Consider the following 14,676-nt stretch of genomic DNA (forward strand, 5'->3'; position numbering starts at 1 on the left):
AGGACCCCTTGCAAATTTCGTACGACATTTAAAAAATTGATACGAAGGGATGCAAAAGTAAGCCCAAATTGTTAACATTTCTATCCAAAAGTACTACCAATTTTGTAATTTTTATGTGATGCCATCCAGACAGTTTGAACAGAATTATATTTCCTCAAAAAATATTATTGAGTTAAGGGATATATTTCCATGTGTTTAACTCTGTTTTAGCATAATAAGAGTACTTCATAATTTTATTTTTCAACTCTATCATGACTTGACTTAACTCTTAACTAGATTTGATTGACTTACCTCTATAGTTTAAATTTTGTAACTATTAAAATCAAAATATTTCAAAATATTGAAAAAAAACAATTAAAAGGGAAACAAATTTAAATAAGATTTACTTCTTGCATTTTTAAACAACCATATATTTAAAAAAACCCCAAAAAAATAAAGTTTTTCTAAAAAGTAAGAGACATATAGCGGCGAAAATTTTAACTATATAAGGTAGAAAATTGTTACAATCCATTTAAAATGTGCATTGAAAAGTGAATAAAAGCCAGCTCGCCACAATTTTATACACAGGGAGGGAGGGGACTTTGGGCTGTTTTTTACACTAGTCCCCAAAGTCTTAGTATTGTTTGTTTGCCTAACAACTTTGGGTACTTTTATTGAATTTTCATTGGATGGTTCACAACTTGAATATCATTTATTTGATAGTTTGTTCTTCCAGTAGGAGGGGAGGGGTGTGGTAAAGTGGGTTCTTTGTTTGTTCTTTTAGCCAGCAACAAGTTTCACTTTATTAAAGTACATGATAATCTGGTGTAAAATCCATTTAATAATAACCCATTATATAATACTAGCAGTTACGCCCCTAGAATCTTGTGGCTCTGTATTTAAAGGGGAGAGAAAAAGCCTAAAACCTTCCCAAAACTTAAAATAGAATAGCATAAAACCAATCTAAGACTTAAAATAAAATAGCCTAAAACCATCACAAGACAAATATTAGGCTTACCTGAAATAGAAAGCCTGATCAGTAGTTATTGAGATCTTAAGTTTCAGAACATAAAGCCTTACTGCTTTATATAATAGAATTCTTCTTTTATATTTCTCTATGTATATCTTTTTAAAAGAGAAGCTTTTCTATATTTAGCGTCAGTCCATACATCCGTCCGTACGTAACAGATAGCTTTTTATGTTAATTTAGGCAAGTTATAATAGTCCTATTGATTTTAAACTTTTCAAAATGATACCTGCGGAGGTACGATTTAGAAAGCGTAGCAACTCTATAATCGTTACCAGAATGTCCGTATGTCCATTTTAAACATTGTGATTTTTAACTTTTTTAACAACAAATATTTATGTTATATAATCATCAGATAGATATGATTTTTGGAGTACTGATTCCTATTACAATAAGGTACCAAGATTTCAAGCAAAGCAATTCTGTAATCAAGTCCTAAAAATGCCAGTATGTCCTTAAACAGAATTCTGTATTTTAATAAGTTTTGCAACAAATATACATATATTTTTTTCAAAACTTTTATATTTCTATTTTGTAAATAAAGTTGTGACACTCTATAAGGGTTAATGTTCGTCTGTCCTACCGTTTCAGAGCCTAGCTTTTATGGCTGTTGTCATCCTTGTTATTATTCACTTGCAGCAGGGGCGTTCAAGCTTTTTTATTTGGGGGGGTAAAATTTTAAAAATACAAATTTTGGGGGGGGGGTAATCTTTATTTTATAGAGGTATTTTTTTTTGGGGGGGGGGGGGTAAAAATTGAAAATCCAAAATTTTGGGGGTGACCCCCAAATTCATTTTGGGGGGGTAATCACCCCATTGCCACCCCCCCCCCCCTCCCCCCTTGGACGTCTATGTGCAGCTGCCCCCCTTTTAGTGTAATAAGGAAACATAAAAATAGCCTCTACCATCTAGGGGCTTAAATCTAAAAATAAGATATCATAAAACCATTACAGGACCTATGTGAACCTTCTCTTAAAAGGAGAATTCAATCAGTTCAGTAGTCTATGTAATCTTAAGCTTTAGGCAAAAAAATCGTTACTACTTTATATAATAAGATTAAAAGTCTTTCCAGGTTGTTCTTAGTATAGGTAGAATTTTTTTGTATTATGAAAATTATACAAAACATAAATAAGTACTATTGTATTATTTTTTTGTAATTTTGTACAGTCCATTTTTGTACTTAGAAAAAACCAAGAAACATAATTGAAATTGTAGAGTTAGACAATATTTAAAAAAAACAAAAATTTCTAAAAAGTGAAAGACACCTAGCAACAAAAATTTGAACTATATCAGGTAGAATTTTTTTTTATTATGAAAATTATACAAAATATACAAAAGTACTATTGTATTATTTTTTGTAATTTTGTACTGTCCTTTTTTTTGGCTAAGTCCCTTAATCTTTTTCTTGTACATGTTGTATCAATTTTGTCTACAATAGTACTTTTATGTTTAATAGTAACATATTTAATTTTTGTATATGTTGTACACTTTTTCAATTATCAGGCTAAGTCCCAAAATTTTTTACTTAAAAAAATTTGTACTCACAAATAAAATTAAAATTGTAGAATTAAACAATTTTTTTGTCAAATTCTAAATTTTTTTTTATGTTCAAAAAATGTTTTTAAAAATATTTCCTAAGTCCTCAGTTTTGCAACTTATCAAAATTTAGGTTATTGTATGTTTTTGGTTGTCCAATTGTATACATTTTTAAAATTTTGTTAGAGTCAAAATATTGGAATATTGGAAAATATTTTTGAAATATACTATCATACAAAAAAAATTATACAATAAATACTATGTTCATTTTTAGGCAAAGTCCTAAAATTTGGACTTAGCCAAATTTCCAAAACTTTGTACTATTGTATAAAAAAATTAATATAATAAGCATGAAACAAAAAACTGTTTTAAATCCACAAATTATAACCTAATTATTTTTGTTACTTTAGTATACATATTAAAATATTCAGTAAAGTAAAAATTGTTTGGACTCTGCCAAATTTTTGAAATAAATACTATTGTACAAAAAATGAATACAAGATATACAATCAGGAAAATGGTATTAGTACGAAAATAAAAAAAAAGTGTACAACATATACAAAAAAAAATATACTAATTAATAAAAAAAAACAGAAAATATACTATTGTATACAAAATTGATACAACATGTACAAGGGGACTTTGCCAAAAAAAATTTACTGTACAAAATTTTTAAAAAATTTATACAATAGTACTTTTGTATGTTTTGTATAATTTCTACAATACAAAAAAAAATTCTACCTATACTAAGAGCAACCTGGGTAGTTCTTAAAGATATTAAACTGCTTGTTAATTTTTTTAAAATTTTGCCTAATCCCACAAATTGTGACAGTAATGAAACTCCCGCTGAATCTAGTGAAGCATTAAATCTCGAGAGTGATGAAGACAAAATAATTAACAATGATAATCATAATCATAATGGTGGTGATGAAAATGATCTCAAATTAAATGATGAAAAGAGTGATAAGAATAACAATAAAGACAATGTTAAAGATAAAAATGAAAATAAAGGTAACGGATAAGGATTATAAAATTTTATATTCTAATGTTTAAAGTAGTAAGGTTTTTTTGTCTGAAACTTAAGATCTCATTAACTACTGAATCGATTGGGTCCTCTATTTTAGGTAAGCTTCACATAGAGCCTTAGATGTTTTGGCTATTTTTTCAGATTTAAGATTTTCTGTTTTTCTAGCCCCTCTATAACCCTACGAATAAATAGCTCCTTGAAGATAGAGGAGTAGTCGCTAATAAACGAGTTTATCTTTGACTAAGCGACCTTTCAAGGATCTAAGTGCGTCTTTATATGAGCTGAACATATTTAATTAAGTGGAGTAATATTAAATATACAACAAACTCTTTGATTGTAGGACCTTTGTCTGGAAGTCCTAATTGTGTATTGTAATGAGCAACGTAAAAGAAAAAAAATCACTATCCTTATCCTGTTATTAGATAAAATAAAAATAGAAGAGATAGAATGTGATACAGTACCCAATCTTGGCTTGCTCAGAAATGGTCTTGGCTCTACAGGTACAGCTTATTATTCTAAATTAAACAAAATGAAACTATTCTATTTTCTATAGTAAATTTTAATGCTATAATTTTTCGGGGGCTAAGTTAAGCTTTTTAAGTATCTATAACAAAAGTTTTGTGTTGGTTGGCTAATTGACTGCATGTCCTAAATATTCTATTGGTTTTTCTAAAACTTATATACACAAAATATCTCCCCTATATTTTCTATAAACCTTTAAAAGAATATTTTTTGTGAATATTTTTTCTAGGGACGATTTCTCTTGGAAATTTGGTGGTACACTCCCCATAACTACTTTTAACCTACCTGGGACTCCTAAGAAGCTACACTGTAAAGGAGAATCATATCGGTTCAGCAGTTATGGAGATCCTTTAGTACACACAGACAGACAGAGCTAGAATAAGAATGATTTTGGTTATAGGTTTAATTCTGATAATACTAATTTAATACTGATTTGATTTAGGATTTCTGTGGCCTGGGGGAAAAATTCCTTTCATGATCAAGGGATGAACAATAGCGGATTTTAGGATTTTGGACATTTTGGCCAAATTTTGATGCAAAGAACAAAATTACCCTTTTTTTGTGGATTCTGTGCTACTTATAGACATTGTCTCTTTTAATTTTATTGATTTACAAAAAAGTTCAAGATTTTATAACCATTTTATCTATTACTTTAGCTGAAAAACTTGGTTACAAACAAGTAGTGTAATAACTTTTCATTGTCTTATCTCTTAAGATCCCTTCAAATGTACGATAAGCATTGATTGAGCGTACTATTGAAATCAATTTATTAAAACTTGGAAGTTGCAACGAATTTAATGTACTCTGATAAAGTAATACTAAATAACGATACCCCACATCCACCTCTTTACCCCATCCCCTCCCCGCATACTTGATGAACGAACTGACCAATGATTAAGATCCATATCAGTAACGACAAATTTTCCCCTGTCAATATATCGAAGTATATATTATATCCATTACTATTGGTCAAATAACAAGGACGGTTTTGACGAGGAGGAGCAAACCATCATTCAAGATTCAATCAATTATTATAATTCAGAATTTGATGAATGTATTAAATGGCAAGAAAGGTTAGTTTTGATATTTGAAAATTTGTACCAAGTATAAATATTTCCATAAATAGCAGTGAGGGAGGAGACATTGGGCTGTAAAATACATTATTATCTAAAGTTTTATTATTTATTCGCTTACTTTGGGTACTTTTATTTAATTTTCAATAATTTCAATATAAAGAAGGGGTAATTTTGCTTATCATCATGTAGGGATGTATGTCATTTCATTGTCAATTGTCTTTTCTCTAAAGATCTCTGATAATAGTGTTGTAATGAAATGCTGTGTTATAGCACGTTCTTGACCTTTCATTGAATTGCTAATTTCCACCAAAATTCAAGATTTCAAGATTTTTTTTTGCCACCAAATAAGATATCTTGTTTATAAATCACTAGCGGCTTCGCCCCTAGCCTCTAGGGGCTCTGCCCCAAGAGGTTTGATCAAACCAATTTTTCGTATTTTAGAATTAAAATGAAAAATAAAATAAAAATTTGGGGGGGAGAATTTTTTTTTTTTTTTTTTGGGGGGGGGGTATTTTTCATTTTTAGGGGGGTTTGGGGTGTCCCATCCCCCTAGAAAATAGTTATAAACCTTCCCTGGACCTATGAGAAGCTACCATGTAAAGGAGAACCCGATCGGTTCAGCGGTTAGCGAGATCCTTTGCTACAAACAAACAGACAAACAAACAGACAGACATCGTTCTACTTTGTATTATAGATTGGGTAACATTATAATTTCCAATCCAAAGTCCACTCTCTTTAAATTATGTCCACTTCTTGAATGCTCTATCTGTGTAATTATATTTTAAAATGATTAATTAATTTGCATCCAGTATTGCAATGGATTGCCTCATTCTTGTTATGAAGGCGTTTGTATAAAATTGCATGGGGGGCAATTTATCAAATTCAAATGCAATTCCGCTTCTAAATCTTATAGTGAATAATAGTTGGTTCTGGAATTTTTGTACATTATGTTATCACCTTCATTAATATTCACAAACAACGACATGTATTATTAATGACTAGTGACTACGCCCCTAGAAGCCACTAGGGGAACTTAAGGTAGGAGGGGAAAATGTCGACCTCATCCCCTTTTAAATTTGAGTTTCAAAAGAGTAAAAAAAAATATTTTTTGGGGGGAGGGAGGTTAGGACACCCTCCCCAAAAATAGTTTTAAACCTTCCCAGGACCTATAAGAAGCTTCAATGTAAAGGAGCACAGTATCGGTTCAGCGGTTAGCGAGATCCTTCGGGACAGACAAAAAATGCTTACTACTTTATATAATAAGATAAAAAAAACTTTTATATATTTATCTAATGATGTTCTTGACATTTGTCCGCAAATAAGAAAATAAAAACCTTCAGAATGATTTCTTTAGCTAAATATATGTAATAACCAGCGGCTAGGCCCCTAAAAGCCTTAAGGAACACTTAATATTCAAAATAAGTTCTTAAAAATCGTAGGAATTATTCTTGGGGGGCGGTTTTTATTTAGAGGCTGGGGGTAATCTCCCATAATATAATTACGAACCTACCCTTGACATATAGGACGCTGAACTTTAAAGGAAAATTATATTGGCAATCCTTTAATACACTATGACGGACAGAAGAACATCCTGTTATTTTTATATAAGGATAAGGCTACAAAATATAAGGATTATTGTTCAAATATAAAACGTTCAATGTTGCTGCTCTTTAAATTCTTTGATTTATTTCTAATGGAGATTGTGGCTTTGAGTGTTTTATGATTTTATAAAAATAAATTGCTATATATATTATTCTTTTCCTTATTCATAGGGAGAGAGAGGACATTGGACTGTAAATTACATTGGTACCTAAAGTTTTATTTTTATATACAGATACATAGATATACCATTTCTTTATTTTCCTTATTTACACGGAGGGAGAGGATATGGGCTTTGATTTACACTGGTACCCAAAGTTTTATTGCTACATACAAATAAATAGATTTATAATTTCTTTATTTTCCTTATTTACACGAAGGGAGATGATATGGGCTTTAATTAATACTGGTACCCAAAGTTTTATAATTGCATACAGATAGATAGATATAACATTTCTTTATTTTCCTTATTTACACGGAGGGAGAGGATATGGGCTTTAATTTATTCTGGTACCCAAAATTTTATTATTGTATAGAGATAAATAGCTTAATCAAAATAGACACTTTTAAAATAAAATAAAAATGTGTAGGAGTTTGATTCCCCCTCCTCAAGTGCCCTTAGAGGCCTCTAGGGGTCGTAGCCGCCAGTATTTAAATACAACCTTTTGTTTTTAAAATTATTAAAAACATTGATGTTTTAGGAAAGATGAGGTTGTCTACGTGACCTTTGAGAAGACAGGTGGATGTTCTAGTAAGGTATAATATTTATTTTTTGGTATTGTATATAATACAGCTATCCCTCAGCCCCCCCCCCCCCCCCCCCCCCCCGAGGTGAAAATTGAAGGTATGGAGGTGAGGGGAATGAAGTATAAAGAATTTTTGGGGTTTTATTCTCTTGGGGAGAATTCTCTTGGAAGGTTGGAGGTACCCTTCCACAAAATAGGTGTAATCCTTCCACGATAAATAGAACCATACACAAGTTCGCAACACACATACAGACATCCTGTCACTTTAATTGAGGGATTAATTCTGCTGATTTTTTATTTTATTTTTTTCTTCTGCACATTTCTAATTACTTATTATATTATATTCCATAATGTTTATTTATAAATTGAATATTTTAAAGAATATGTTAAGTGATTGATTGATTGCAGGTGGGAGTTGCGTATTTCCCCTTCCCAGTGGCACAGTCCATCCTGCTGGGCAAATGTGCCACAAGCATTGGACATGTGAAGGTAAACAATGTAGGTGGTTTCCCTTAAAGTGACTTTTGAGCACTGAAACCCTGCTTGATTGGAGGGAGATCGCTACAAATTTAATTCTAGCCAAATATTATAGAACATATTTTGCATTTTTTGTTTTTCAATTGAATTGAAAATGTTCTCTGTAAAAGTAAAAAATCTAAATATTTTTTTTTAAATCATACACATTTTCTGAAATATTTTAGCTCTAAAATGCGTTGTATTTTTAGTAGATATAAAAAATGTACAATAAGTCAAATGTACCTTTTAACAGACAACACGGATTTACATTTATTTTTTTTTATTTTTGTTGTGTTGAAAATGAGAAAGCGTAGTTTATTTTAACTCACCCTGTATTATTGTACACTTTTAGTTTTTTTTTAAATCGAAGCTTTTCTATAATTAGGGTCGGTCCGTCCGTCTGTAACGGATAGCTTTTTATGTTAATTTAGGCATGTTAGAATTATTCTATCGATTTCAAACTTTGCATGGTGATTCCTGTAGTAGTTAGGTACGATTTAGAAAGCGTAGCAACTCTATAATCATTACCAGAATGTCCGTACGTCCATTTTAAACATGTTGATTTTTTTTACTTTTTTTAACAACAAATTTTTATGTGATCTAATTATCCGATTGATCTGATTTTTGGTATGCCGATTCCTAGGACAACAAAGTACAATATTATAAGCAAAGAAACTCTATAATCAAGTCCTAAAAACGTAAGTATGTCCATAAACATTATCCTGTATCAAGCAATTTTGCTTCGACTCTTATAAATTTATATTCTGATTATTCAGTTCACAAGTGTTAATGTCCGTTTGTCCAATCGTTTCAGTGCTTCACTTTTATGGATGTTGTCATCCTCGTTCTAATTATAAAAGGAAATATTTATTGTCATATTTGTTTTTCTATTTTTAGCATGAGATGATGCATACCCTTGGATTTTATCATGAACATAGCAGGAACAGTTCTAATTAAATAAAATTTGGCCCCTAGGAATTAACAAAACTGGTTTTAATCTGTATTAATTTTTCATTAATATCAATATGAATATACGCAGAAAGCTGTCTATAATAAGATGCGATAAATTACTTTTAATAAATCTAAAAATCATTAAACCTTATTGATATTTTAGCCAGTTTTTGTTAGTAAGTTATGTGTCCTTTAACTCCGGGATCGGTAGCCGCGCGTTAGCCGGGTCTAATATTACAAATCTAAATCCGTTTGGATGCTTTCAAAGATCAGGTTTAGACTTCCAGCTAAAAATTGTAAGGCTTACAAGCGGCTGTCAAGCCCTGCTTTACATTTTTTATCTGTAAAAAAAAATTAAAATTTTTAAAATTTCGATTAAAGCTTTGTGATTATGGAATTGTAATCCTTGTTAATTAATTCTTAATCTTAAATTGAACTGTTTAAACACAATACAGGAGTGATAGAGATGAATTTATTAAAATAATGTGGGATAATATCAGCCCGGAGTATCATGCTCAGTTTGATACTTATAGGTATACACACATAGATAGATAGATAGATAGATAGATAGATAGATAGATAGATAGATAGATAGATAGATAGATAGATAGATAGATAGATAGATAGATAGATAGATAGATAGATAGATAGATAGATAGATAGATAGATAGATAGATAGATAGATAGATAGATAGATAGATAGATAGATAGATAGATAGATAGATAGATAGATAGATAGATAGATAGATAGATAGATAGATAGATAGATAGATAGATAGATAGATAGATAGATAGATAGATAGATAGATAGATAGATAGATAGATAGATAGATAGATAGATAGATAGATAGATAGATAGATATATAGATAGATAGATAGATAGATAGATAGATAGATAGATAGATAGATAGATAGATAGATAGATAGATAGATAGATAGATAGATAGATAGATAGATAGATAGATAGATAGATAGATAGATAGATAGATAGATAGATAGATAGATAGATAGATAGATAGATAGATAGATAGATAGATAGATAGATATATAGATAGATAGATAGATAGATAGATATATAGATAGATAGATAGATAGATAGATAGATAGATAGATAGATAGATAGATAGATAGATAGATAGATAGATATATAGATACATAGATAGATAGATAGATAGATAGATAGATAGATAGATAGATAGATACATAGATAGATAGATAGATAGATAGATAGATAGATAGATAGATAGATAGATAGATAGAAAAAAATGTTAGATAATAGATGATAAATAATTTTTGAAATGTTTAAAATTATGAAAATATTCAGGGCTTAATGATAGACATAGTTGCATTATAGTGTTCTTGACCTTGGTTGGCTAGCAGGAATAAAGTAATCAGCATATTTGCTCTTATACAGTTTTAATAGACATCTATAGGGAGGTAGGAGACGTGGAACTTTAAATTACACTGGTCCTCAAAATTCAAATTCACATAACACGTCCTCTTATTCAATATTTGGGAATTTTTATTTTATTGTAACTTGATGATGTTCAAAGTTTTTAAGAAATAGTATCTACAAAAGGGGTAATTTTGTCTATTGCAATTGGGTTGCTCATTAATTCCATATCCATTGCCATGTCCCTTTAGATCCTTGCATACAATTGACAGTAGATACCAATTAAAAACTTTAATTACATTTTTAAAACAACATACCTTTTCCTTAAAACTCTGAGTATTAGTCTAGCCCTATATGTAATGTACTAATAGTTTCTTCAGGGAAGAGAGAGGGGAAAATGACAAATGAATCTACAGACAAGGGTGAGATTATAGAGCTGTTAACCCCCCTCAAACTTAAATTCTTCTCGTTTTATCCCATTTTTTAAAAACATTAGATTGACCCAAACAGACCTTTGAAACCTATCATTTTAACTCCCTCAAAAACTCCCGATACAGTTTCACATAAAAGTATGGGGAGAATATTAATTATCTATCTATTATCTTATCCCACTATCCCAGAGTTTGTATAATTTCTAAATATTTGACGGGGAGAGGAATAATTAACTTTTTTTTTCTGTGAAAACTAATTGATCCAGATGAAATACGTATTATACTAGAATAGAAAAACTACAAATTATGCTTCAAAAATAGATATAGTATATCTAGATGGTAAACATGGCCCTATAGTTCGTCAAACAGCAAACTCAATACCGTATTAAACAGACAAACCCTCTTATTTATTATATTTATGTAATTCATTGCAATCTTAATTTTTTTTACGATATATGTGTTTTGACATATGCTTCAAATTATACGCTAAAATAATTTTTAAAGTATAATTTACCCAAGCAAAGAAATCCTAAGAAATACTATTTATGATTATGCTTTAGCTTTAGACTAAAAAAAAACTTACTTTTCTATATTATAGAATGAATGTACTAAATCAAATAGAAACCCACTAGAGAGTCAAGTACAGACTTGTAGGGTTGCTTCGATGCTATTTTTATCCAATTCTTGACAGACAGAAAGACGTTTTCTGAGTACAATACAAAGTAGCTAAGTAGCTGATTTTTATATTAAATGACATCTGGATTTGGGGAGGAGTATAATTATAAATCTATTATGCATTACAGCTCTAGAGCAGACAGACGGACAAATGGACAAACAGACATTATGTGAATTATAGATTAGCTTTGTAACTAATCTTTTTTATTTAATACCTATATTTACGACAACTTTTACTACACAGAAACTCCCAATTTTTAACAACTACAAAAACCCCGGCGCTCTTATTTTAGAAATACAACTGGATGAGGAGAGGAATATGATTATAAATCCATTATGCATTATAGCTCTAGAGCAGACATACAGACACTACATCACTTATAGAGTAGCTTTTTATTTTATTTTATTTTAGATGGACAACTGGTTATGGGGAGGAATATGATTATAAATCTATTATGCATTACAGTTCTAGAGCATTTGTCAAAAATAGAGATGGTAAGAAAAATTTACTTTTTTCTTATTTAAAAGTAACATGATGTATATATGTATGCAGCTGAAGATCTCAATAACCGCTTCTTTTAAATATAGGAAAGGTTTATAACTAGTTTTTGAAAGTAACCTCCAAAGAGAAAAAAAAACTGAAAAACCCTTCTATTAAAGCCACTGAAAAAATTAAAATATTAAAGATAAATTTCTATCAAGGGTAAATGGGTTAAATTGAGCAATGCTTATACTTGAACAACAAAAAATATTTATTTTAGACAAAGAGCTTCGAACCATTATCCCCAAGTCATCCTCTGTAAATGTTGATGATATTGGGTTCAAGAATGATTTAAGTGATACTGATAAAACTAAAATTAGGTAAGTTTCTCCATTATCATTGAATATACGAACCTCCGTTTGACCGATAGTCTGACAGTAAACCCAGAGTTTCATTAAAATAAAATACATTTCTGTAAAGGACTTTTAAATGATCTTTTTATATATCCAGAGTTGGTTTTAGCCTACTTTCTAAAGTAAAGTCCTTTAATGGGTTTAGAATTTTTTCTGTGTCCTCCCTCATATTACTAAATGTAATTGGTTGTTTTAAATTTTAGTTTGAATAGATTTAAAAACAAAATTATAATTTTTGGTCATTTGACAGCTATTTATCCACGAAATTAATGCTTTTTTAAATTCTAGAAAAATGTACAAATGCTCGCCATTCCGAGACTACAAGGCCTCCTGCAGTTCAGACGAACAATGTGGTATCAACGAATACTGCGCTCCCCTAGTCTCAGAATGTCGGACCAGGCTACCAGAGGGATCTTTTTGCCTGGCTGATCAGGAATGTCTTAAACACTGTTCAGGAGGGGTGTGTTCTAGTTGTGTAGAAGGTAATTTGTGGATTTTTTTCATGGAGGGAGAGAAGATTTGACTGTAAATAAAACTGGTTTAATTAACACTTTAACGAATTCGTTGGCTTAAAAAGTCTGTGTACTATTCTTTTAATAATTATGAGCTACAAAAGGGATAATTTGTTTATAATCATTGGGGATGTAAATTTATCGTCCATTGTCTTATCCCTTAAGATCTATTAGATTTCTAGAATCTTGTGTAATCTAATGGCTCTTAAGGGATAAACTAATGAACATTGTTGTACATTTCTTAAAGACAATTAACAATAATGATCCAAATTATTGATGGAAAAGTTTGGACACGCTTAGTTTGAACTAAACAATCAAGAAATCGCTTTACGGTCTAATATTGGCTCCCCTAGATGCCTCTAGGGGCACTAGAGGAGGAGAGAGTCGAATTTGATAACCCAATTTATTATTTTAGATTTCAAAAGAAAAAGTAAAAAAAAGTTTTTGGGTTGGGGCAAATTTTTTTCTGGGGGCGAATTCTCTTGGGAGGGTGGTGGTACCCTCCCCCAAAATATTTATAAACCTTCCCGGGACCTATGAGAAGCTACCCTGTTAAGGAGAACCCGATCGGTTCAGCGGTTAGCAAGATCCTTCGGTGCATAAAGACTCACAGACACACATCCTGTTACTTTATTATAAGGATTTTAATTTAAGATTCTGAATGTAACGAGAACGAGTATTGTGCATACAAGTATGTCCCAGTTATAGAGAATAAATGTTCAAGTTTCTGTGGAGGTTTTTGCCTGTTTGATGGCCAATGCAAAGGAAAGGATAAATATTTTCAGTTTGGCTTTGAAACCGATTAATATCCGCTGGATTAAGACCATTTTTTTCCATTTTAACATCCGTGGAATGTTGTCTTTGATACGATGAATAAATCATACAAAAACAAGGATGACAACATTAAAAGTAGCGAGGAAAAAAGGCACTGTAGAGCTGATATTCAGTGTCATGAAAAATAAATACAGATTGACCCACAAAAAAGTGTTTTTTAGCATCTGATTCTGCAGCCCATATTTCTAAATATACGTGGGTCAATCTGTGTATATCTGAAAATTAAAAATCACAAAATCTTTTTGCATAATTTTTTTCTTTGTTACATGACTAAGTGACGGACAATTAAGTTTTATACTGAATGATCATTGGTATAGGAAAAGAAAAAATCAACTGCTTATCTTGAATAGTTGCTGAGAAATGCATTTTTTACCAATATTGTCTCTTACAGACGGACGAACATTTTTAGGTATTACAACATCCTTTAAAGTTTGAATCTTTGCATTATACACAATATTAAATCGGTCATTAACATTAGAAGTCTTACTATTATATTGATTACTATACGACTAAAGTATGTAAATGTCATGCCTAGTTGGTATAGTAATCACTATACAAGCCTTTATAGAATAGTTGTATTTCTTAATTAACCAAATTTGAATATAAGGTTTTAATCCAATTAGACAATTCTAACCAATTAACATAAATGTTTATCCTAAATAATTTTGTAGGCGAATGTTCTCGATGCTCTTGGGGTTTATTTTGTTCCAAGCCATAAAACAAATTATAGTAAAAAAATGATTTTATCAATAAAAAAAAATAAGAAAAACAGAAGTTGTGAAAATTTGTTAAATGTTAACTATTAGTGAATATAAAAAAAAACGTTTTAAAAAGGCATTTATTTCCTTTACAGACCAAATTTTTTCATTAGATATTTGTTTGTAAACCTTAAAATTTTACATTTTTATGATTGTTGTTATTGAATCAAATATGTTTTAAAAATTTTAAATAAATTATTT

At 30.2% G+C, this 14,676-nt stretch overlaps 1 protein-coding gene and 1 long non-coding RNA gene across 2 annotated transcripts; both read left to right on the forward strand.

Annotated features, from left to right (window-relative positions):
• Positions 1-3,376: 3,376 nt before the first annotated feature.
• On the forward strand, positions 3,377-4,575 carry LOC145315574 (uncharacterized). The gene is made up of 3 exons (XR_013878092.1): positions 3,377-3,552; positions 3,991-4,068; positions 4,533-4,575. It is a non-coding gene; the product is annotated as an uncharacterized LOC145315574 (long non-coding RNA).
• A 312-nt stretch (positions 4,576-4,887) lies between these two features.
• Positions 4,888-13,689, forward strand: LOC145328404 (low choriolytic enzyme-like). Its single transcript, XM_080172046.1, has 10 exons — positions 4,888-4,902; positions 5,072-5,163; positions 7,467-7,521; positions 7,920-8,000; positions 8,925-8,965; positions 9,431-9,511; positions 11,890-11,972; positions 12,239-12,338; positions 12,660-12,853; positions 13,538-13,689. Exons 1-10 carry the CDS (start codon positions 4,888-4,890, stop codon positions 13,687-13,689), a joined length of 894 nt encoding a protein of 297 aa, XP_080028172.1.
• Positions 13,690-14,676: the final 987 nt, after the last annotated feature.

Source organism: Acartia tonsa, chromosome 1, assembly GCF_053477335.1.
Source record: "Acartia tonsa isolate MP-2025a chromosome 1, ASM5347733v1, whole genome shotgun sequence".
Taxonomy (NCBI): domain Eukaryota; kingdom Metazoa; phylum Arthropoda; class Copepoda; order Calanoida; family Acartiidae; genus Acartia; species Acartia tonsa.

Excerpts from the sequence above, each read along its gene's own strand:
- LOC145328404 (XM_080172046.1), top strand. Across the intron at positions 8,001-8,924 it reads CAAGCATTGGACATGTGAAG|CATGAGATGATGCATACCCT; the intron begins GTAAACAATGTA and ends TTCTATTTTTAG. Across the intron at positions 12,854-13,537 it reads GTGTTCTAGTTGTGTAGAAG|ATTCTGAATGTAACGAGAAC; the intron begins GTAATTTGTGGA and ends TTTTAATTTAAG.